General features: G+C 40.2%; 1 protein-coding gene across 13 annotated transcripts; it reads right to left on the bottom strand.

Annotated features, from left to right (window-relative positions):
- Window positions 1-766: 766 nt before the first annotated feature.
- LOC148658461 (maestro heat-like repeat-containing protein family member 1) lies at window positions 767-22,986 on the bottom strand. Of its 13 annotated transcripts, none has more exons than XM_088639675.1 (39): window positions 19,784-19,968; window positions 19,519-19,546; window positions 19,032-19,123; window positions 18,392-18,528; window positions 17,922-18,056; window positions 17,553-17,715; window positions 17,148-17,246; window positions 16,777-16,910; window positions 16,337-16,483; window positions 15,882-15,974; window positions 15,559-15,628; window positions 14,357-14,467; window positions 14,146-14,219; window positions 13,836-13,961; window positions 13,535-13,624; window positions 13,181-13,322; window positions 12,720-12,760; window positions 12,328-12,460; window positions 11,629-11,681; window positions 11,231-11,338; window positions 10,733-10,852; window positions 9,712-9,828; window positions 9,022-9,144; window positions 8,407-8,529; window positions 8,191-8,270; window positions 7,774-7,879; window positions 7,431-7,526; window positions 6,991-7,095; window positions 6,546-6,678; window positions 6,185-6,291; window positions 5,653-5,808; window positions 5,126-5,274; window positions 4,808-4,928; window positions 4,457-4,645; window positions 4,076-4,225; window positions 2,707-2,841; window positions 2,208-2,310; window positions 1,747-1,812; window positions 767-1,218 (listed from the first exon to the last, which is right to left on the bottom strand). In XM_088639675.1, the coding sequence occupies exons 3-39, from the start codon at window positions 19,114-19,116 to the stop codon at window positions 1,136-1,138; spliced, it is 4,203 nt and encodes a 1,400-aa protein (XP_088495801.1). In that variant the 5' UTR covers window positions 19,117-19,123; window positions 19,519-19,546; window positions 19,784-19,968; the 3' UTR covers window positions 767-1,135. The 13 variants fall into 13 exon arrangements, with proteins under 13 accessions (XP_088495801.1, XP_088495805.1, XP_088495806.1 ...); XM_088639679.1 differs by lacking the exon at window positions 19,519-19,546 and adding an exon at window positions 19,411-19,475; XM_088639680.1 differs by lacking the exons at window positions 19,519-19,546; window positions 19,784-19,968 and adding an exon at window positions 22,968-22,986.
- Between the last annotated feature and the right edge of the window lie 1,525 nt (window positions 22,987-24,511).

Here is a 24,511-nt window from a genome sequence, read left to right as displayed (position 1 = left end):
GGCTATGATCACAGAGCGGTGCTTTGCTGGGGTTTCACAACAACCCCTCTTTCTGAGGCTCATCAATAAGCATTGCTGCTGGAAGTCTATCGCATGTGTTATGATTTATCACACCGACTGCCCTTAGGATTACTTAGGATGAAATACAGTGTTTGGAGAACATTGTTCTTTACCACAGGAGTGAATTTTAAGATGCCTGGTCATCCTGTTTCATCACTGAGGTACTGTATTTGGTATTGAAAATAAAGATCTGTATAAATATGATGGTAAATTTATTTATTGAAATTTATGAATTAGATAATTTTAGAACTGACTGAAAAGTAATATTTGTACCAACTTATATAATTGTTCTTTTTTACTAAATTGTTAGTTTTAGGTGTATGTTAGTTTTATATTACAAAACAAGCCTTTTATACAGTATATACTTCAGATAATCATCTTGTTTTCCATTTATTGTAAACAAATAAGTCAATTGATAGATATGGTCATTATTATTTGTGAATGTGAAAAAATCTATATTTTTTCATCCTTGAGAGAAGGCTTTACCTTTTATTTCTGAAGATGCACCGCAATTCCTTTTCATTTTATGGGTTTGTTCTCCCAGAATCATGTCATATTGGTTGATTAAAGACTCTGAACTTCTTTGTTTTACAATATTTAATCTGTCATGTATCCATCCATTTCCAGATACCGATTGCCATTCCTCTCCTCTAACTGTAAATTAATTTTGTTTCCATTATCAATATTGTGTAATGCACCATTCAAGTTTTGATGAACAATATTCAGTTTAATAAAGTGCATATACATCATTACAAATTCATCAAAACAGAGGGACAGGACATTATTGGAAGGAAGTAAATATGTTTCCAAGGTACTGTAAGTGCCCCATACAATACATTGTTACTTTACTTCCAGCCATCTTTATCAGTTACAACATTTTGAATAATAAAGATCTGTATACTTTTATTACTTTTTATTACATTACATATTAAATCTACTACATATATATACACAAATTTTGATGGACTCAGAGTTCTGTAGTCAAAGTCCATACTGTCCTCTTCTCCAAAACAGGGGGCACTCAGGAGTCTCTGGCTGCAGCCTCCAGAACCCCACAGCTCATACGTGTAACTGCTCAGGGCTGGCTTAAGAACCGCATGGATTCAGCAGCCCTCTCCTGCACCTGGGTCTCTTGGTCCTGCAAGAGAACCCTCAGCCCTGTGGAAGAAATTAAACAACCCTTTTACTCTTGAAAACCTTTAAGATCTGATTTCTCTGAAATTTAACTGTGAAAGAAACAATTATTTTAACTTTCATTGCTGAAGAACATCTGTTTCATTTGTGACATATAAAAGGCTCATAGGACAAAAATATGAAGGAACTACCACAGTGCATTACAATTTGGCAATTGAATTGCTTTAAAAACTAAAATATAATCATTCTTTGGACAGCCTTCTTATTACAACAATTGTGCATTTTGGTTTTTTAAATACATTTGAAATAAAACAAAACAGAAATGGTTAAAATTCTGGACAGGGGTTCCCTCATTTGTGTATAGAATAATTCACTTTAAAAAGAATTTCCTCAACTGATCAACTGTACATCTCAGTCAGTAAAAACAAACAGTTGCACACTGACCCTCACATCTTTCCACTCTGGGTACCTTGTTTGTAATATTAAATTCTAAATTGTATTTTCAGAAGGAACAACTGATCAAAATATTGAGAAACAGGAAGGTTTCATCACCTTGACGGGCTCTTCTGATGGCCAAGCATGAGCAGAGGCTCTTTTGTTCCTGTTCCACTAGGAGGCCTGAAACACAGAGGTTTAACAATCAGAGCTACTGGGTACAGTGACACTGAAAGTACAAAACATCACAGCAGCTTGTTTCCTGGTGACCATTGTAAGCCTGGCGAGGAAGAAACTGGTGCTGCAGTAAAGACACATCTGGTACGTCTGGTACGGAGATTTGGAACATTTCTTATACAGGCATTTTTTTTCTGATTCTGCTTCAGAATTTTGTACAAGAGTCTTTTTTACCAGCATGAGATAATATGACAGAAATGTGCCAAAGTGTTTTGGGGAAATCTCTGGAAGAATATCTTCTCAATCAAGGCAATTTCAGGTAATATCAACAGAACCTCATAATGTCTGAACTCCCACCTAGAAAACAAAACATCACTAGTGTAGTTACAGTATGCTCTTACCAATGAAGATAGCAGCACTCTCTCGAACCCATGCCCATCTGCTCCTTGCAAGCTTGAGGGCACAGTTCTGGAAAAGGCTGACTTGGGAAGGGAATGTCTTTATCTGTACACAGAGAAAATTAAACAGAGAGTGAAATACCACTCTACTAAGTGGAAAAAGCCCCCCTGTGACAGTTAACACTCTATTACAGGGCAGCAGGTGGGAGTACACACCCTCATTTTAGGATTAACTTCACCTGCTGAACACCACTGGCACCATCTATTGAATTGAATTGAGTCTGACATTTCTGATGTTATGTATGAAGTCATCTACAGACATTTCACACAATACATTATGCATTTTATGCAAAGCTTATCTTAGTTACAATTAAGTAATTGACCAAATCAGACAGAATACTAGTTGCAAAGGTAGAAATGCTAGACAGCAGTCAAGTTCCTTATGAGTGCCCTCTTCACATTCCATCAACCCAGAAGACAGTCCCGGGAGATCCTCACTCACCAGGATGCTGGCCATGTCCTTAATGAACTGGGTGACATTCAGCTCCTTGTCCTGGCTTAAGCTCTCCTCCAGAAATGCTGAGATAACATGGAAGCCCATCAGTGGAACAGAGGCCATCAGAGCTGTCCTGCAGGCCTAGAAAAATCCAGACCATTTAAAACCCAGGTTAATCTTCACACAGGAGAAAAACTGACAGAATAAGATAGGTACTTCACCAAAAAGATAACCTAGCACTCAAATATTTATGTACAACAATGATAGTACCTGCAAGAAGTATTTGGATTTCTAAACTTGCTAGAAAACAATGAAGGTAATGACTTTTTTCTTCCTCAACTTCAAAAGACCCCTCGTAAAAGACTTGGTAAAAATAGCTGTTAGGTTTTGTCATGAATCGTGGGACAAAAAGGCCAATTAGTGTGAGGCCAAAATTCTTGTGAATCACTGCAGCTGGGTGATTTTAAAATTGGTAAATGTTACATTCACAGAAACAACTTTTTAAGATTTGCACTCTTTAAGCCATCATGAGCTTTGTGAAACATGGCTCATATCCCAAACTGCTCAAAAAAAGCCATTTGGTTTGGATATGATTCACAAATGTGGGATGTAGGCACCAACCTGATGAAAGAAATGTCTGACTGTGATTTTAATTTACTCATTGCTAGTATATGGTCTGTACAGCTAAAGCCTACTGTTAAATTATTCTTCACACAATTCACTTCAAATGTAGTGACATCATTCAAATATTCTGACAGTTACCTCATGGTATTATTAGAAAAAAAGTGTACAGTATATTTCAAAATTATTTACATAGAGTAGTACTGAAGTATTACTAATTACCAATTAGTAATATTACAATTACAACCAACTGTGGTATTACTTAACTGCAATTGGTACTTGATAAGTTATCTAATATTCTGCTTTGGTAAAGTCAGAAAATGTATGTAAGAGTCTTACGTAATCATTTTTCTAGGCAAATTATTAACATTTTAATTAAAAACAAATCTGATATCACTGAAGACACAAAACATCTGTATTTTGAAGCTTAAAAGTGAAAATAATAAATGTGACAGTAATGTGACATTTATTGTTGTAATTATTTTGAAGACAGAAAAAATACCTTTTCTGTTTATTCCTTGGTACCACAAAATCTTGACAGTATTTGGCATCACACATTTTCTACCTCTAAAAATGTTCAGACTGGTCAAGAGAAGCATGGCACAACTGACTGACAATTTATGGAAACTGTCAGCTCTAGCTACACCTGTAAGAAGTACTGAAATTTTGTTAAACCCAAAGGTGTGTCCTGCACAGCAGAAAGACCAGAGACGCCACTGTAGTCATCTTCTGTGGTACAGGTATGTGTCTTTACCTGGGTGACCTCTGGAATGGGGTCAGAGAGGTTGAGCAGCAGGATCACCAGGGAGCTGTGGACTTCTTTTTTCATGTCAGCATCCCCTGAACCCAGCCTGACCAGCTGCCCTAGAAGAAGCATACATGCCCTGCGGACTTCATGGCTCTCCTGTAAGAAAGATGCAGGAGATGAGGGGTATTTTACAAACACAATCCATTATCTTCCCACTTCTGTTCACTTTTACATTCAAGAAATACTTGCTGTTAACTCCAGTGTCACTGTTGCTCACTGTGCAAATACTGTAATTGATAAATATGAATTATTACATGTAACAATTGTTCTCCTTGGATTTTATGGAGAAACACACTTGAATAGTGGAACTGAAACCCCAAAACCTACACTTTCCAGGCAGAGCTTGGCCCTTTGGTACACGTAGGGCAGCAGCAACTTGGCCTGACTTTTCTCCCAGTCGGACATGATGGTCATCAGCCCTGATAGAGACCGCAGGACAACTGGCTCCACATGGGTTTCCTGCTGTGCCAGGTTTGAATCCTGTGCTGCCAGCTGCTCCTTGCCGTATGTGTGTGCCTGAGGAAGAAGGGAAAGATCTGAGTCCAATTAGATGTATGTGACAGCTGGGACAAGTGTTACAGAGAGATATAAAGCACTACCACACTGTATACTGAGCACAGTATTGCTATTTAATCTGCCAGTTTGAAATGGCAGGTGATGGACTCAATGGTTACTTACAGTCAGGGCCAGATCACCCATCTTCTTTCCCTTGGTCAGGCAGAGGTAATCAGCCAGGTGCTTCACAATCTTGGGTGCCACCTGGCTGGCACTGAGGGCCTGCCACACCTCCTTGAGTGAGCTGAAAGGTACACAAAGAGACAGTCTCACTCTCCTGCTGCTGCTGCAGGGCAATGAATTAACATGCAATCTGGAATAAAACACACAGCATCAATGGGCAATTTACTGTAGCACTCTTTATATTTTGTGTTTGCTTGCTTTTTTCGGCATAGTTATTAGTAAGGACTGTACTGGCACTCCAGTGTCCCAGTGCGTTACCTCTCACAATGAGATGTGCAAGTCAGCAGGAAGCTGATGGTATGTTTGAGGTTGTGTGATGCCAAACACACAATCCCGTCCCTCAAACACTCCCTCACACTCTCATCCAGAGTCCAGCAGCAGACAAAGACGCACAGGATGTCAGGAAACTAGAGGAAACAAGAACATCAGGCGCCAATCACTTTGCTGCTATGGAAGCTGGCATACGAGTTTGAGCATTTCTCTGGCTGGAATATCCTTGTGCTGGTCCTGGTATCTTAAATTACAAAAACACTTTTTCTTTTCAGGAGCTAAGGGATCATTTCTGAAGGAGACCCTATGATTAAGCAACTGTGTCCCTGCTCACAGCATAGTGAGTCTCTCAGTTACTAAAACCCAAAGGTACTCTAAGAAAATAAAAAGTGGTCAGTGCAGTTTTCATGGAGTTACTAGCAATCTCCTTCTCTAGTACGCCAACAGACCACATCAGGGTGCTGAAAGTATAAGGCTGTTGTCTATGAATGATGACAATGCTGTTATGTCCTCACCATGCTGGCCAGCTTCTTGCTTTGAGCCTGGAAGAGGTGTGTGATGGTGATACACGCTGCACTGGAGCAGCTGGGCTGGGAGTCCAACAGCAGCCTGTCAAACAGACCTCTTACCATGATCTTCAGCTGGTGCTGAGGGAGCAATCGACTCACCAGCTGGGAAACAGAGACAGAGAGAGTATCAGGCTCCATCTCCTCAGTACAAGCTAGTGCAGGAGGTATCATTGTCTTGGGACTAAGTAAACAGGGAGCACAGAGGTTCAGACGAGACAAGACCTTCCTTCAGGAGGTCACTGCAAATGTAACAATGCACTAACAAGCAGGAAACTTTTGCCACCCCACTATGTTGAAAGAACACAAATGTGATGGAACTAAACCAATTACCTGAAAATCTCAATCCCAACCCAATTAATAATTGGACACACTAAGAAACACCAAAGCAAAGCAGTTTTCAATATTTACTGCTTTGCACTATAATTTTCAGACTGCATGCCAAGGTCCTTGCCATGGCTGTGTTAGAGACTGGCCTTACCTGAGTGACAGCAGAGCAGGAGACCCTGACTGTGCCCTGGTCAAGCTCCATGAAGACTGATTCTTTCAGAGCATTGAGATACTTGGCACAGCGTTTGTGAGCTCCACCTGCAGAGAAACAGCATGGATTTAACACACAGGATACAAACTGTCTCTTAGAGATTCTCAGATATTTTAGATATTAATTCTTGCTAGACAAAGATCTCATTGTACTGAGCAATCCACATCAGATAAAAGGTCACTGTCTATAAATAGTCTTGAAGTACAGAGTCTCTGGATATGCAGTACAGAAACAACATCGATCCACACTGTTTTCAGGTTTGAGTTGTTTTTGTTTGTACTGTGAGCTGCTTCATTTTTACCTTCTCCGCTCATCCAGATGTTCAGTATGGTGATGACACACTCCATTGCCTTCTCCCTGATAGATGGCTCTGTATCACAGCACCGGGGGAAGAGGAGTCCTAGGAGCTCCCCAACAGGGAACATCAAGTTATTCTGGGACAGAGAACACATTCCACGGATGAGTCTGATGAGTCTGCTTCAGCTGCGGAATTACATTTATGGCAACCATGAACTGATAGTTTCCCTTCAATTCCTCATATCATGTTGTCACAGGTGTGTTTAATTAAGAAGAGATTTTCCCTAAAAAGAATTTCACTTTGTTAATATACAGTATAACCCCAGTTTGTCAGGCAAAGCTATTTGTAATATTTCCTAGATCAGTCCAGTAACAGCAGGACCCATGGTAACAGATGACACACTGATGTTGCTGTTGTGTCATACAGAAAGCACCACATTCTTTCTCACCATGGGATTAAAATTCTCAAGGTAGAACAGGAGAAGGGCTTTTGTGATTTCAATGGCTCTCACTCTCTCCCAGGTATGGGGAGAGCTGAGCCAGAGTTGCACAGGCTGAGGAAAACAAGGAAAAGACAGTGAGTGTCGTGATAGAGCAAATGACAGTTTTAAAACCAACAACACAACTAGGATTGTTCTAATATACAATGCTCACACACCCCTTCTATATTTACCTTGTTCACAAATATCAGAGATTTGACACCTTATTCATACAAATGTACCAGCATGAACTACAAAAATCTTCTGTCCATTGAGCTACAACATGCTTGAATTGTTATATAGCTTTTAACTTCTGTTTTTTAAGACATCTACAGTAATTGGCAGACAGAATAAAAGTCTGTAATACTCTGATACCATACTTCCAAATCACAATAGCATAAAGTTCTGACCTCAAGTGCTTCCTGCAGTCTGGCTGGGCTGATGTTTTGCTGCAGTGTGTGGAGCAGCAGGTCCAGGAGAGCCTCAGCAAGGTCACTGTACAGCACCTACCCCACACATAGCACAGACACAGATGTTAAGTAAGTGCTTAATTAAGAAAGGAATTAAGAAAAAAGACATCAAAATACATAATGTCAGAAAGATTAATATATATATTTGTCAAAGGTTATGCTTTAAAGAGAAATAGTTAAAGTTACCTGTCCAACCTGTTTATCTTAAAGTACACCTTAAAGACATTTACTAACATATGTGTCCTACACTAAATTCAACACAGTTGAGTATGTCACTCCTTACCTGGGGCTCAGGCCCACTGGAATCCTCTGGAGAGAATGTGAGCACAGCCTTTGCACAAATATGCAGTAAGGTATTGTGCACATCAGGTAGTACTGGGTTGAAACAACTGTGGGACAAAATACAGTTAGAGCAGACACAGTACTGATTAGTTATCAACTTTTAGCTATTGTTTGTATAAAAAGAGCTGGAATTCTGTGAAATCATGTCATTTTACCACTGTAATGCGATATTAAATGAAAATCATAACGTTACCAAAGTCTCATAATAAACCAGCTCGGGAGTTGATGTACAGTACAACACATAATATTCTCAAAATGTGCATTAGTGAATCAAGCCTAATTCCTCTTGTTTCAAGGACATTTAAAAATGTAATTGTGAGGCAGCTGCAGTATTGAAAGATTATTCAAGAATCAGTACCTCAGTGTCACACAGGTGCGCAGGGCCAGCAAGCGGACTGGAGAGCTCAGGGGGTCACTGGGCTCCTCTTTAATAAATGTCTGTAAAGAGATGGAAGAGGGGAAATTTCCAGAACGTCAAAAGACCCTTTAGCTCCTTTTCATTGGAGTCTCGCACTACTGAAAGAATAAGACTGTGTGGGACACCAGCAGTCTCACTGCAGCAGCTGACACTGACCATCATTGTCTCCAGGAGCTGGGCCTTGGCTGGGAAGCTGGGAGTCTCAGTGTGACTGGAGCTCAGCACAGCCTGAGAGATCATCCCCACACTGCGGCACAGGGTCAGTCTGATGCTGGAGTCCTGCAGGGGGACAGACAGTACTTCACTCACTCAAAGCCCAGGCACTCCTGCAAGGAGGATGAACACTTCACCTTCACGTGCCTGAACTGTGATCTGCATTCAAGGAGTTTTCAGAGCAGGTAGAGATTCAGAGAGTGAAATGTGCACAACTGTTAAAACTGTTTTTGTTTTCAGTGAGATATTATCATTCTAAAAGTGTAAGTACTTTCTTGGCTTTAGAAGATACATTTGTCACTTTATTTGTCTTGAAAAGTTTACTTGTCTTAAAGAAAAAAATATGTAGTGGCTAACATTTCATCAGTTTGAAATTTTGATTACCCAATTACCACAAACAGTGTATGAAAGTGTCAGAGCCACTGTGTAATCAGTGTTACCTGGAAAGGGTATGAGATCCTGAGTCTGATCCTTTTTAAAGGATTATAGAAAGGACCCATTAAGTGGACTATGCCCTCAGGCCTTTTGTTCTTAAAGGAACACTAAGGTTTTGCCTACCTTAGTGGTGAAATGTCTGATTCTGCCAAAAAAGTCAGTCTCCATTCTCTGATGCAGGAGCCCTCCTGGTGCTTTGAGAGCAACATGCCCATAGCAAAGGATGAGAGCGATGGTAAAATCACTCTGCAGGGAAAACCAACACAGTGTAGATGGCATCTTCTCATTTGTCATTTCAGCTGTTTGTTTAATTAGAAAGAACTGTGAGCTTCAGTATGAGTCCTCATGAAATGTCCATAGAGAAGAGTCCTCAATGTAAACTGAGGAATTATCCTGCACTGAGAGCTCCTATGCTTACTGAATGATTGAATTATTTTACTGTGTACTTGCAATTAAAAACAAATTGTGTCCAATTTAAAAGATCCAAAGAGACCTTTTGTAAATGCAAGTAATACATGTACATCATGGAATTAAAAGAATAAAGCATGTACAAAACTCATTCTGCTTCTCACTAAGTATGTAATGTTCTTAATGATTCTACAAACAACACGGTTAATATTTTCAAAAAGAAACATTTAGAATTAAGTCAACATAAATGACAAAAACTGTTAAAAGTCCAAGAAGCAGGGCATTTCAACTATATTAGCTCCTAAGAGTATTGCTGTAGTAGTGCTGAAAAAAAACTGTAGGCAAAGGCTGACATTAAAGAAGAGCTGTGGTTTGTCACTCAGGACTCTGAACTAGTGTACTTACTTCAGAGCAAAGCTCACTGCAGTAGATCTCTGGATCGGTCTTCTCTACTCCCTCCAGCACAGACAGCACCACATCAGGGTGGGCACTGGCACATAGCCCCATCAACACTGCCAGCCCCTGGGACACCCGACAGGCTCTCTTAGTGACCCTTGTACAGTGCACATAATTCCTTGTACCATTGTGTGTTTCTTCAGATTAATTGAAAATACAGCTCAGTTACAGTACCAATATCATTTTAGACAAATATTGATTAGTAGCCCAATAGATACACAACACTTTTATGTTACAATGAGATAAGGAGAGAGAACACATCTCAGACTCCGCTGGCACTGAAGAAGCTCCTGTCGGCTTCTACCCTGTGACAGTACTGTACTGTACTGTACTGTTTTAAAAACAGTAGTACTGTTTTTAAAACAGTACTACTGCAAGTTTTAAAAAGAAACTTCACTGGGAAAATGCTTCCCTACATTAGGAATGGACAAGTCCCTTTGATAAATCACTGAAATACCAAGAGTGGGCTTTATATTGCTTGCCGAACACATCAGTTCTATGCCATATTTGTGGAGACCAGGTTTCAAGAAAGTGCCAACTGACAATTAAGTGCTCATAGTTAAAATAATAACATCTATCCATTCTGCGTCGTGGAGGAGCCAAAACCTACTGTATCACAGCAAGCAACAAGCGGAAAACTAATATATCACTTTTTTAAATAATATGTAGAGAAAGATTTCCAACGTACTTTGTCAGTATCAGTGTTTTCTCCTCTTCTTCAGTCATTAAAGTAAACCAAAATTACAAACGCTTTTTAGCAGAAAAAAGTTTCATTTAATCTTTTTTCACATTAATATGTTGTCTCTTGCTAAACTGACACATTTCAGTCCTCATAATGACATTTAGGAAATGGAAGGAAATGATCCTGCTTAGAGCAAAACTCTGAAATTGGCCAGCAGTAGTCTTTCCAAAACAATAAATGTCTAAACTATGAGCCTTTCAGAGTGACTCAAGAGTCAGATCACTTTACCTCTCTTTCTACAGGCCTCTCGTACCGAACTCCTAGAAGAGAGTCCTGAAGCACATCCCTCACAGTGTCCTGGCGAGTGACGTGCTGGACTGCCACACCCACACACTGGCACAGGAAGGCCTGTGACACCAGCAGAGATCAGAGTTAACACTGAGCTCAGGATGCTGCTCTGTACAACAGCACCGAGAGGACATGACAGTGAGGGAAGTGTGGATCCCCTAACAGATCACTCATACATCATCACCGTACTATCGGCCTACCTGAACACTCACTTTTTAGAACTTCCCATGTAGAACAAATTACTAGTCTTTGACCTATGCTACACAGTATCCAAACTCTAGATTTCGTCAGAAATCTTTCTGAAAGATTTTCTAGAGATCATTATCCAGATGATAAACCTCATTTAGAAGGAGGATGTTACAGACACAGAGAGCTATTCCACTCACTCCACTCACAGACAGTACATAACATTTTGAGGTTCTCTTATATCAGACTCACCTTCTCCTCACTAGTGGAGATGAGTGTGCAAATGCCTCTGGTCATGGCCTTTGTGAGGCTGCAGGCCCAGGCCTCATCTGCCACTGAACTCAGAGTGTTAGACAGGAGCTGAACACACACACAAGGGAGGCACTCAGTTCCGTATCAGGATGCACAGTGAACAAACCCAGACACAATGTTGTACAACTGCACAGGTAGTATCACAGGCAGTGAATCTCTCACACTACAACATTTCAGTTCCTACTGAAGAAAGGAAAATGTATTCACAGGCATTCAGGTGCCCAAACATAAGACAGCTGCCAGCTGCCTGACATTCCTTTAACAGGAAAAAGATGACTTTCCCTACCACTCCCCCACACTTAGTATGTTATCAATCCCCACTCTCTCTCAGTACATACCAAATACAGCCTTTCCTGCCACTGCTCCAGGAGAATCTCTTCCCCTTGCGATTCTGAAACATAACAGAAAGAAAAAAAGAGAGAAAGTCTTATATGGCCTGGAGTAACACAGAGATTATTGATCAAGAACTGGGGTAATTCAGGCAGTCAACCCAGAAAATCAGGTAAGTTACAACTGTGACAACCACTCTGCAATCCTGCTCAGTTCTGGATGATAACATCATCTTTTTGATTCAAAAGGACAAAATAATATATAATAATCAGAAAGCTGATCAGAAAGAAAGTGATGCCCTGGTTTCTTTCAAGAACTGGCTGGATGAAATCCCTGGATCAATCAGATCTAAGTGCCAAAGAGCAAAATATATTGTCCATTTGTGTAATTTTTCTCCTGTTCTTAAAACATGTACACTTTTGGAGCATTTAATATTAAAAATGTTTTGAAATTTAAGGATTCATATCTGATCAGTTCTATGAATAAATCTAACAACAACACAGATTGGTGACAAACCTGTTACGTTGTCCTACAATAATGTGGGTCTAATTCTGAGGATTAACTGAACCCTGCTAATTAATCGGTACATTACCCAATTCTAAAATAACCCTGAGCCCTGAAGTATGTCTATATACTTTAGGGACAGTACCATCACTGTGCGGAAGTAGAGCAGGTCTTGTTCTGCTCTGGGGTCTGTGTGGGGGTACCTGTGAGGCTCCTGGCCAGGGGTGGAATGAGATGCTCCCACACGCTGTGCAGCCTGGGGTGGATGATTGGGCTCAGGGAGTGCAGGAGTGTCAGGCACTCATGCCCACCTCTGAGCGACTGAGAAGCTCCAAGCTGGGAAACAGACATTACCACAGAAATTCAGCTCAGAACCACTGATAATTATGAACTTCAGAATTCATGCCTTTCTCACTGCTGTATACACTGCATCTAGAGCTAATACACCCTTTTCAATTTGGCCCCTACTTCACAGTAGATCAATTTATTAATCACCTCCCCGTTTGTCCTGTTTTCCCACTCTAGTTTGCTCTGGGAGAAGCTGGTTGTGTTACTGTCAGGTGATTTATGTTCTGGCAGCTATCGCCTGACTTACCAGAAGTCTGATGAGCATGTTGTCTGGTGAAGCTGGGTAGCCTGAAATACACAGATATTGACAACAAAATGAAGTACTTTTGGAGTAGTACACACTTTGGAGTCAAAGGTTTCTGGAAAAATCAAATTTACTGCACTGTCACTCCCAGTGAACTACAATGACTCTTTGGACAGGAGATACTACATGTGGTTAACAAGGGTCACAGTCACAGAAATCCTAAATTTAAAAAAAATACGATTGCAATTTGCCAATGGCAGATTTTTTATAGACTTCAGTTAATTTTAAGATTTCCTCTCAACAAAGCTCTTTGGCTGTTCATTGCTCTAAGACTGAATTGGTCATAATCCAATCAATGAAGTGGATAATATCCTCTCTCTTTTCCTCAACAAGTGCTACAAGTCACATTCATGCGGATCTGAACTGTTGCCACTAGCTCAGTTTACTTCAATCTCAATACTAACCCAGCTCTTCAAAGTTCGAGATCAAGGAGTAGCCCTTCTCAGTGAGCCTGCTGTAGAGAACATTCAGGTTTTTGCATAATACAGGCAGAGCATCACTGCATATTCTCCAAGAAATGAATTTCAGCAGGTTGGACCACAGCATCTGACAAGAACAACACAAAACAGTGGTCACTTAAATCTCAACCCCATCAGCTCCCTCACTAGGAAGCTGCTCTACATTATAAAGAATATTCTGTGAAGAAACTGGATACATACAGAAATAAAATCAATCAGTTAGTGGAGAAAACAGTCTTTGTGACCTCAGAACTAGAAAAGGACTGTACTCTGTGACAGAGACCATAATGAGACACTTACTTCAGTCACAGTATCATCTGCGCACCAGCAACACAGCACTGCCTCAAAGCTGTGTCTCACAGTGCTGTTACTGAAATGGTCTCTGAAACTCTGAAGACAGAGAAGCACAAATATTATTCACTGTTTTTACACTGAGTCGTCATAAATATATTCAGTTATAAACCCACATTCTTTTCTGATCCTTCAAGTGCAGTATGAAGCACAAATAAAAATACATTTAAAATGTACAATGGTGTAACTGCAAAACATTATTGCACCAAACCACAACAGGGGTAAACCTGATTTCCACACAACTCCATACCTTGGTGATGTCATCTGCAAGGGCACAGTTCTTTACAATATATTGCAGTGCGACAACTGTGCCCTCCAGCCCCAGATAACCCCTTTTCTCCATCTCCATCAGCACCTTGGACTGCAGACATTTCACCTGAGGACAGGAACCACAGCTCATTGTTACTGAAAATGAGGTTCAACACATTATGAAAAACAAAAAAACATACTTACAAATCCTGGGGTACTTCCATAGAATTATCCACATATTCACAGATGCAGTGGGGATACAGAGCATGAAAACATCAGAAAGAGTCATTTCACTGTAAGATTGACTGTACCTTGTTGCTAGGGTTTCCAAGGGTCTCAGTGAAGGATTTCAGGACATACTCCTTCAAATGTTTGCTGACGTAATCTGAATAAACACATAATCACAAACACACAACCACTGTGATTAGATAGGACTGTTCCAATACGAAAAAAGACAACCACATTTGTAGTGGCCACGATGTTGGATCCTCATTAGAAATGAAAGCATCTGTGCATACGCACCTTGATGTACAATATTGAAGAGCAGAGTAAGGCTCCCCAGCTGGTTCTGCTCCACTGGACTGTCCACCAAGTCCAAGACAAACTCCAGGACCTTCTGTGGAAAGATCTTGGCTGCAAGAAAAAAACAAGACAGAAGGAAATTTCAAATTTCATACATTCCCCATCAACCTCCACCTAAGTGCTTAGAGGACAAGTGTGAAACTCACGGCCTGTGGGCCACATTCGGCCCGCAAGCAGTTTTAATCCGGGCTTGCAAGACTTTTCCTGGTCTATTGTATAAGTTCCGCAACAGCAGGAACTCCAATTCCCATGACCCCTCGGCTCCAATCGCATCACGCATCAACTGAGTATTAACGTCCTCCCCTCCCCTCAGGAGTAAAACTGCTATCATCTTCCTAGTAACACCTAACTGTGGTATAGGCAAGTTTTATCGTGGCTGAAGAAATAGCTAAATCAGGGAGACCATTCTGTGAGGGCGATTTTCTAAGGTGGTGCCTATTAAATGTCAGTGAAGTGGTGTGTCCAGAGACAGGGTATGCTTTTGCAAACATCAGTCTCACTAGAAATACGATGGCTACTCGAGAGGACAAGATTGCTAACAATCTACAAGAGCAGCTTTCAGATAAAGCGACCAAATTTATTGCAAAATCACTTGAAGTTCGTTGCAATTCAGTATTTTATGCCCAGATTAGACTTTCTCTCATCAAAGAAAAGAGCTCAGGTTTCTGGCTTGTTAAAGCAACAGTTTGTGATGTAGACCTATCCTTATTTGTGTTTGTCTGTTTTTATTTATTTCAATTCATGTATTTATTTAAATTCATTTTGTGCAATATAGTTACATTGCCAAAAATTACCTAAAATGTTTGATCTTATTTTTATCTTGAATACATTTTCTTTTATGAAATTCTCAACCATATTCTTAAATAGTGGAATACTGAAGCAATATGTTGTTTGTATAGGCTACATTCACTTGCAAACTGTATGTGGAAAAATTTATAATAAAACTCTAATCAGTGTTTATCTCTGCATGTGTGGCCCGCGACATGATTAAACGTTTTTAGTTTGGCCCCCCTATAAAATGAGTTTGACACCCCTGGCTTAGAGCATAGTCCTAGATTAGGAGAACTGTGTCTTTATCAAGCTATTGTTGTCATGGGCTGTCTCACAAGAAACAAGTTTGAGATAAAGCTTTAAGTCCTCACCTAAGTCAATGAAGCTCTGGATCAGGTATATGTATCTCTCGTCTTCTGGAGGATCAAAAGACTTGCAGATCTGAGAGAAAAAGACATTTCCTTTACCTATTCATATATACTGCAGTACATTATTGACAGACATTGTGGTGATTTGATAAAGAAGCATTTTCAAATTAAAAAGTTACTGGAATAGAAGCATACTTATGATGTGGATTAAAGATTTGAGAAATACAGTATATGATGCATCGTACAGTATATTGCCAGTGTGTGATGTCTTCTTTGGAAGCTGAACAGAGTACCATGTCGTCACCTCAAACTCCACTCCCTATTACCTCCGAGTGCATCACGATCATCACGTAGTTCAGATGGCAATACAGAACCTGTCTAGCTTTCTGAAGTCCTGCCTCCACAATCAGACTGAGACTCTGAATGAAGAGCACACGGATGTCAAATTGGAGATTCTAAATGAAAAGGCTTGACTCTCTCAGTCAGAACCTAACAGAACCTTTTAACTCTATTGAAAAGAAAACAAAGTAGCAAAAGACAATGTTTCTTCCTTTTTCCATTCTCTGGTGTCTGGTGTCAGCTGTTGGAAGATACTTTAGATTCACAAATGTCCACAATGACTTATGCGTACTTCATAAGACAATTCTCTCACAGGGTTTTGTGATTTGTTTAGACAAGTGAGTGAGGATCTCAAATGAAACAGAAACCACTTCTAAACACCCATTCATTTAGATTCCACCTATCTGGCAAGTAACAAAGCTGCAGCTCAACACAAACCCACCTTGTTGATTCTGCTGTACTGGAAATTACATTCGACAGCGTACAGGGGCAGGAAGGCATAAACCATTCCTAGCAGGTTGCTTTGAAGTGTGTCCCTTGACAGAAACCTACACATGGGTCCAAATGCCAACACGACGGCCTCAGTCACCTACCGAAAAAGATGAGATGAGAACATCAGTATTCAAACAAGCAATCCAATCAGAGGACAGCAAACCTGTCCACAACATCAGATAGACACAAAAATATAACTTGTGTGTCCTGCACTTTATCCTGATTCTGGTGATCTTCGTCCAGCTGGTCTTACCTGAAACCTGCACAGTCACACCTGCCATGTTTTCTTTACCTTTTGTTTACAATCCTCTGTTCTCTCCAGGACAAATTAATGTTTTAAATGATTAACAGGATGTCAAAAAGCAATATAGAAAAATGAAGATCTCATACCATTAAGTCCGTTGTTGGCAGCCAACTGGACATAATATCATAGCTGCTGTTGAAGTGTTGTGAGACGTCCAGGATGTTGTCAGCTGGAGCCTGGGATTGATACTGAGTCCAGCTCTCACATAGGCTTCCTAATACTGGAAACACAAGAGATGCTCATCTTATCATACAGCTGTGTGTTGAGTATTTACTTGCTTCAGTATCTGATTCTTTTCTATAGAATCACAGTACAGTAGCTCAGTGGGAATGAGACTAGTCAGGTTCTCAGCAGCCTTACAGCAGGATCTATTATGAAATCCCCCTCTCACACCTCTGAAAGACATGTTAAATGAATATCTCCCTTATCGAGGTAGTACAGTAGCTTTCACACTTACCAAAAGGAATCATTGCCTTCATCTTTTTGTTTTTTGCCAAAGGTAGAAGAGGCACTAAAAGCTCCAATATTTTGCCCATGTCAGTGGCAATTTCAAGTACTGCAAATGTAAAGAAAAAAAACACATTTCAAACTGGACAGAGGCCAAGTTACTTATTGTTACATTAAAGGTACGAAGCCTGGCTAAGTAAAATAATGGTGTCTTTAAAATGATTCAGTAATCTCTTCAACCTCATCTAATTACCCCACAATCAGGCCATTCACAAAAGGTTTCGGTAGTGAGAGACAGACAGAATTTCACTTACTGAAAAGAACACTGAAATGAAGAGACTGAATTGTAACACAGTAATCAGATACAGTATAGGTTTCTAGACAGTCCACATCCCATTATTAGCACTGAACTTACTGCAGTTGCAGGAGATATCTGACACAGCCTGCAGGAGGGCATGGTGTGGGAGCTCTCCAGGCTGTATATATGACAGCACCATGTCCATGGTTGTATGATAGTGATCTCTCACCACAGACACGACAATATTGCTGCCTGCTTGCTGCCAATCAGGCAGCCAGTTCTGAAACAAGCACAAAAATAGTTTAATGTCAGGAGCCTTGGAGTTTGAGCAATGGGCAAGATAAAGCCCATTAACACAGGAGGAATCTCCTTTTGTCGCACCTTTGAACCAACCATTGGTTCATGCAAACAGCTTCATGTATTGACTGTACTAAAACTACTCCTTCTGAACACAGCAAGTCCAGGTAAAAGGCAAGTTTTACTTACTGGTGACATGGTCATCTCTTTTAAGCCCACTGACACGGTGCTCTTAGCCAGTGGCTCATCCAAAAGAGCTGCACCTGTCTCACACAGCAGCCTCTCTACTGCCTGGAGGACTGCAGTGCGATGAGCAGGTGTCATCTAGAAAAGGGGAGAACGATAACAAGGGGTGAGACTGCTGCTCTCGTCACAGCATTAGTGGTGTAAGCTCACAGGGATCCTTCAGGGAGATGATTGTCAACAATTACTGAGAAACTATTCGTAGGTTAGTAGTGAAGAAATACTGTCAAATGACAAGATACATATTTTTTAATTAATTTACACAGTGTCCACACAATGTTTCAGGGGGAGTGTAGGGACCCTTTTCTGGGGTTCAGATTAAACTGCACTTCTTAAATTTGAATTCTTCACACTTCTTAAGTGTGTTTAGGAAAGTGTGCCTCAATTTCTCAGGCTTTTCTGTATGGATGAGTCACCTGGGTGCTGCTGAGAAACTTCAAGACCACCGGCAGTGCCCCCTTTGTGTTTTGCTGTAGGAGGGTGTAGAGCTCTTTGATTAGCTCCTGCGTGTCTGGCTCAGAGTTCATAGCCTCCATTACTGCTATGATTTCATCTGCAATAGACACACAGTCATCAGGACAGCAGGAAGACACTGGTGCTGCTTCAACACAGACTCCCCTAAAGCTGCCAGTTGGATAACCCTGAAAAAAACTGCCGTCTGAGGGACAACAGCCCCAATTAACTAGCATTTTTCTAATAACAATTTAAACTGATTAAAACTGTATTTGAAGCACCACACACATAAAACAGGACATTTAAAGACCTATTTTTTGACAGAATGGAAAACATAAATTTGCTCTGACGTTTATCCTAGATTTTGATTTAACCATCATTTTATTTAGGCCACTGAAATGATCATTTCTTAATTTGCTTTTATTATTTATTGATTTAATATTTTCATCACTGCTTTTTAAGTTCTCTCTATAGTATCAAAGAAAACTTAAAATATTCTTACTCTTAAGAGCTGGAAACTATTAAATCAAGAGATTAACAAAGTAATGAAATGTGACTGTGTACGAATAATGCACCGTTTGTGTGGAAGACAAGGTGTCATACCTGGCCCAGGGCACTGGCACTGGGTGGGCAGACAGGAGACCCAATTGCTTTGTCTCTTCTGACACTCACAGTGACTCATGCTCATCTTGTTTCTGTCACAGGTAGTAAGAACAGTAGAAAGTAAGCTAGACTTTGGTTGTTACTCAGCGTTTATACAGTAAATATAATATATTTTTGAAAAGCCAGAAACACAGATTCTATGGATACCACAAAAAATGTCTATAATCCAACTCTTCCATATCACATAATTAACATTATTAAACTCATTAAGAACATATCCTCAATAAAAAGCCCAACTATAAACAACAATTGTTTTCTGTTGAGACCTGCTCTGTGCGCTGCTAAACTGTGCTAGTGAACCACCCCCCCAGGAATACACCTTAAGAGCTCTTAACCCTTTCCTTCTCGGTCGGAAATGGTGTCGCTAAAATGGCTCCTTCCATCCTGCCAACAAAAACATTCTAGTAAGATCAGGCCATTCCCGTACCTCGTCCACTAAGAATGTCTGATTCTTCCTTTCAAATGAAAGATTAAAAAAGACTTTAATTTTTTCTCAGTAGAAATCAGTGATTTCTCCGCTATGACTATCACGCTAAACTCTGTAAAAACTAATCATCAACATCGCGTTTCTAGGCATCTAATTGTTACGTCACAGGGATTATGCCATTTCGCAACGCACCTGATATATTATTATTATTATTATTATTATTATTATTATTATTATTATTATTATTATTAATTAATTAACTCACCAATAGCAGCAATGATTTGTTGCTGAATGTATTAGCGAGTTTTCGAAAGACGAAACGCAATGTGATTTAGAGCATGTCGTAGTTCCTCCGAAATGTACAGTACGCCACTATTTTTTCCACTTTTTGTTTTATAAGCAAAATAAACCTCGTTTTACGACAGAAAAATAAATCGGGGCTATACTGCTTAGTAATAACAGCATATAAAATCTCCTACCATACTAATTTACAGGAATTGCTATTTTTTCTATACCGTGTCCGAAACAGCTCGATTTTTAAAGCATCTTTCCCAAAGTCAGGGTTTGCTTTTATACTTCGTTTTAAAACACCACATTACGATAGAAGTGTTTACTAAACATCGTTACAGCACTGGGGTGTTTTAATATACTCCTCTTACACGGTTATGAACACTCCATTGTAGGTAGTAAGCTATGTACCAGTTATCGAAGCGTGAAACAACCAGAGTAAAATTATACAACAGAGGACACGCATTGTATTATTTCACGAAAGTCAGAAATTTATAACATGCATAATTAAAAGTTATTATAGATGTAAATATACACGTTTTATCTAGAAAAGTCGGCCTTTTATCAATATTCATTCTTTGTCTTCTGATGAATAATAATACCAGAATAAATATGATAGTCTGGAGGCTTTTCTGGTCTCTAGCTTAGTGATGTGTTGAGCGTTCTCTTGTTTCATTTCCATCTTCTACTTTTGTAAAGGCTTTCATTCCTAAACTGGTACACATAAATAGTGATGCAGCTTAATGTCTATTTTTATTTGCTTACTTAATGCTTGTGGTGCACCTACCCTTTCTTTTAATGTAGTTGGAGCCTTGGTAAATATTATTTACCACGTTTTTTTTTTTTTGGCTGCTGACTGTAACTTCCAACTTCCAGGACCAGGGTCTGAAACCTATCAGTTTTATAAGTTCTTTATTTCCTCTCTTATTCCTGATTTCAATTTGTCCACAGAACAAATTCCAGCCTTTGTCTTCCTGAACATGTCCTGATTGTCCATTGACTAATGTGAACCAATACTATTGCACACAGAGGCCATCCAACTACTTGTGTGACTTGCCACAGTATTTTACACACCAGAATTAATTTTCAAGGCACATTGTCAGGACAGCCCAAATGAACCAGATGGAAACAGCAGTGAGATTAATTTTCTTCTTTTATTCACAATGTGCACACAATGGACATTCCACAATACAAGTAAAACTGAAAGATAAAACTTAAGTAAATTAAACCCAAATAAGAAAGTTCTCCATAGCAACCCCTGGACACGGGGATGTTAAACTTGGTGTCCCCTTCTTGAATCTGCAGGGGTAGTACATTTCCGTAATGTTCCCTGAAAACACGCTCTTGGCTACTCTTATCAGGATGTCGTAGTACCATGATCCACAAGTTCTCTCCATCAAGGTTGTGTTACTTGTATGTCACCCTTGAGAGTTCAATAAACTATAAATAAATAAAATATTCTCAAGATATTCTGTGGGATGCTAAGCAGGTGGTTCAACAGTGTCAGCCATATGAATATTCAGCTTTTCGTATAGTTTTAACCAGAGGTACAAGCTAGGATGATTCAAAATGACTCCAATACTAATGTGTAGTTACATACAGCATGTATTAGCAATAATATGTAGGGTGTGTGAACACAACCAAAGAAGGTTCCACAGCTGAAATCAAGAGCCAAGAGACCGAAAAAAGTGAAAAGTGAAGGGTGATAATGAAATAATTGATTACTGGCCGGCAGGGCTTGATCAGCCCAGGGCTATCAGTAGGACCCATGGGGAGGAATGACTATCCAGGGAGAACCCGGACTAACTGCATCCCTGGCAAAAAGAGGCTGCTAAACTAGGGCTGTCGGTTGGAAAAAGGGTGTCTCAGATATGGAAAGAAACTGAATAGTGAAACCCTGAAAAGGGATCCACACAGGCTTAAAAGGGCAGCCCTCAGGAGTGCCAGGATTGTAGGTTGGCAAACCCAAGGCTCGATGCAGTGACCAGTGAAAGAAAAATGTGGACTGGAGTGCAAGCTAGATTCTGAGACTGCTGCGTCAGGTGGCGCGAAGAGCAGGGTAGGACCTGCGGCTGGTGTGCCAGGCGTTACAGAGAACAGGCTTGGAGCTGAAGCTAATGCACTGGACGACTCTGAGAGCTGAGGCTGCTTCACAATGCGATGCACAGTCTTGAAACCGAAACTGCTGAAACTGCTGAAACTGACCGAAAACAGTCCACTGGACGGAAACGGGGAGCCTTGTGTATGGGAGAAACCGAATGGTGAGCCTCTTGGGAATGGAACCAGACAGATTTGAAGGGCAGATTTGAGGCTGCTGAAACTGATGCACAGCGCGAAGCGAAGCTTTCTGCTGCTTTGAAACAGGGAGCCTCAGATATGTAGTAACCAAATAGAGAAATTCCTGAAAATAAGAGAAAAAAGGGAGTCTTTTTCTTTTGGCAACCTGTTAATTCTGCTCAACAACAAACAAAAACTACAGGGCTCCTCCAGGCTCTCAGACAAGAGCTGATGGTCAGACAAAAGACTGGCTGCAGCTTAGAATGACATGGGCTGGACCAAGTGAAGTGAAGATGCATTAAAGAAAGAGAATGAGATGTATTGTGCGAGGTCAGATTTCTCTGAATTTCTCTTTTCTAAGAAAAAGACAGTATTTCATTAACTTTCATTATTATTAACATTAATTTGAAGACGAACTGTTTCATAAAAAAGTATTAACCTATAAAAGGCACAAAATACAAAACATAGAAAGAACCTCTCAAAGAATTTACAAATCACAGTTTTCTATCTTTAAAAACTAAACCAATAAACCAATGCAATTCTAACTGCAAATATTATATTGTTTTTGTTTTAAATACATTTAAATGAAGCATAATTAATATTTGGACAAAATGCTACACAGCAGTTTCTTCAATTGTGGGTGAGAATAATTTACTTGAAGAAGAATTTTCTGAACAGAATGACTGTGATTGACAGTAGATTGACAGTTGTACATCAATGCTGAGACCAATAGATCTTTCCTTTCCTTTCTGGTTTTGGTTCCTTTTTTGTATTGTTAAAGGTTACAGCCATATTTACTGGTAGATCCTGAAATGTATTTTTAGCAAGAACAACTGCGCAACATATTGAATCTTCTTCAAAGAGAAACAGGAAAGTTTCTTCACCTTGACTGGCCCTTCTGATGACCAAGCAAGCATGAGCAGAGGCTCTTCTGCTGCTGCTGCGCTCAGAGGCCTGAAACCCAGAGGTTTAACAATCAGAGATACTGGACACACAACGGTCAGGAGACTCTGAAAGGACACAACATCGGCTTGTTTCCTGGTGACATTCATAAGCCTGGCAAGGAAGAAACTTGTGCCCAATATAGTCTGCTGCAGTACTGACACAGGAGGCAGTCAGTGCAGAAATATTTGCAACATGGAACACATTTCATAGAGACATGTCTTATAGAGATACGAGGACGCCTCCATGTATCACATGAACTCAGAAATGCTGCATAATATGAAATGCGGTGAAAGCTTGATTTTGTACGAGAGCCTTTTTACCTGCATGAGATAGGTAAAGATAGATACCTGCATGAGATGTAACAGAATGTAAATTGTGGTGAAATCTTAGTGACGAAGTACCTTCTTTTGCTCCATGCAAATGGGAATGCACAATTCGGGTAGAGACTAATCTTTATCTGTTTACAGAAAATATTGAAGGGTCATGTGAAACAGCACTATACAAAAACTAAAAATCCCCTCTGTGAGAAACAACACTCCATTACTGGGCAGGAGGTAAAAATAGATAAACTCCCTTCTAGTCTACCAGCGAATACTGAGGTTTGGCTCCACCTAGTGAGGACTGAGGCTTACATCTGTGATGTACTGTACTGTACTGTATATGAGCTAATCTGCAGACAATTCACACTTACACTTCTGGCAGGGACACACAATGTATTATTTTTATAGTTTACAGGTATTTAAAAATAAAAATGCCCCTGGTGTGTCCCAGTTGCTATTAATTAATTTCACAAATCAGACAGAGTAATACTGAGCCAGCAGCCATGCCACCCCGCAACTTACAACTGGCAACCCACTGAAGCTAAGCAGGTGTGAGCCTGGCCAGTACCTGGATAAGAGACCTCCTGGGAAAAAGTAAGGTTGCTGCTGGAAGAGGTGTTAGTGAGGCCAGCAGGGGGCACTCACCCTGCAGTCCATTTGGGTCTTAATACCTTAGTATAGTAACAGGGACACTATACTGTAAACAAGTGTTGTCTTTTGATGAGATGTAAAACCAAGGTCCTGACTCTCTGTGGTCATTAAAAATCCCAGCGTTCTTCATGAAAAGAGTAGGGGTGTAACCCCGGCATCCTGCCCAAATTTCCCATGCCTCCAAATAATCCCCCTCTATGAATTTGCTACTTTGTTCTCCTCCCCCACTCCGATGGCAGGTGGAGCGACACACCGGTTGGAGTATTCTCAGTCTCATTTAATGGTAACGTAAGCTCAAAGATTTGGTTCAAACCACCAAATGGAGATGGGTGTGCCGACAAGCGGGATTAACGCTAGGATGAAGAAGACAGAGTAACGCCATTTTTTTTTTAAAGCCATAAAAACTGTGTTTAACTGGGTGTTGTCTGGGCTGGGGTAGGTAAGGTTGAGCAGCAGACAATCCTTTTTACAGTATATATTGAATTTATAAACAAAATAGTAAATTATACTTT

Source organism: Lepisosteus platostomus, chromosome 7 (genome assembly GCF_059453375.1).
Source record: "Lepisosteus platostomus isolate fLepPlt1 chromosome 7, fLepPlt1.hap1, whole genome shotgun sequence".
Taxonomy (NCBI): Eukaryota; Metazoa; Chordata; class Actinopteri; order Semionotiformes; family Lepisosteidae; genus Lepisosteus; species Lepisosteus platostomus.
The sequence above is the reverse complement of the archived record's forward strand: the minus strand, read 5'-3'. Positions and strand labels throughout refer to the sequence as shown.

Excerpts from the sequence above, each read along its gene's own strand:
- LOC148658461 (XM_088639680.1), bottom strand. The coding sequence starts at position 19,116 with ATGAGCATGAGTCACTGTGAGTGTCAGAAGAGACAAAGCAATTGGGTC. Across the intron at positions 13,323-13,534 it reads CAGATGATACTGTGACTGAA|ATGCTGTGGTCCAACCTGCT; the intron begins GTAAGTGTCTCA and ends TGTTCTTGTCAG. Across the intron at positions 6,292-6,545 it reads CATCTGGATGAGCGGAGAAG|GTGGAGCTCACAAACGCTGT; the intron begins GTAAAAATGAAG and ends GTTTCTCTGCAG.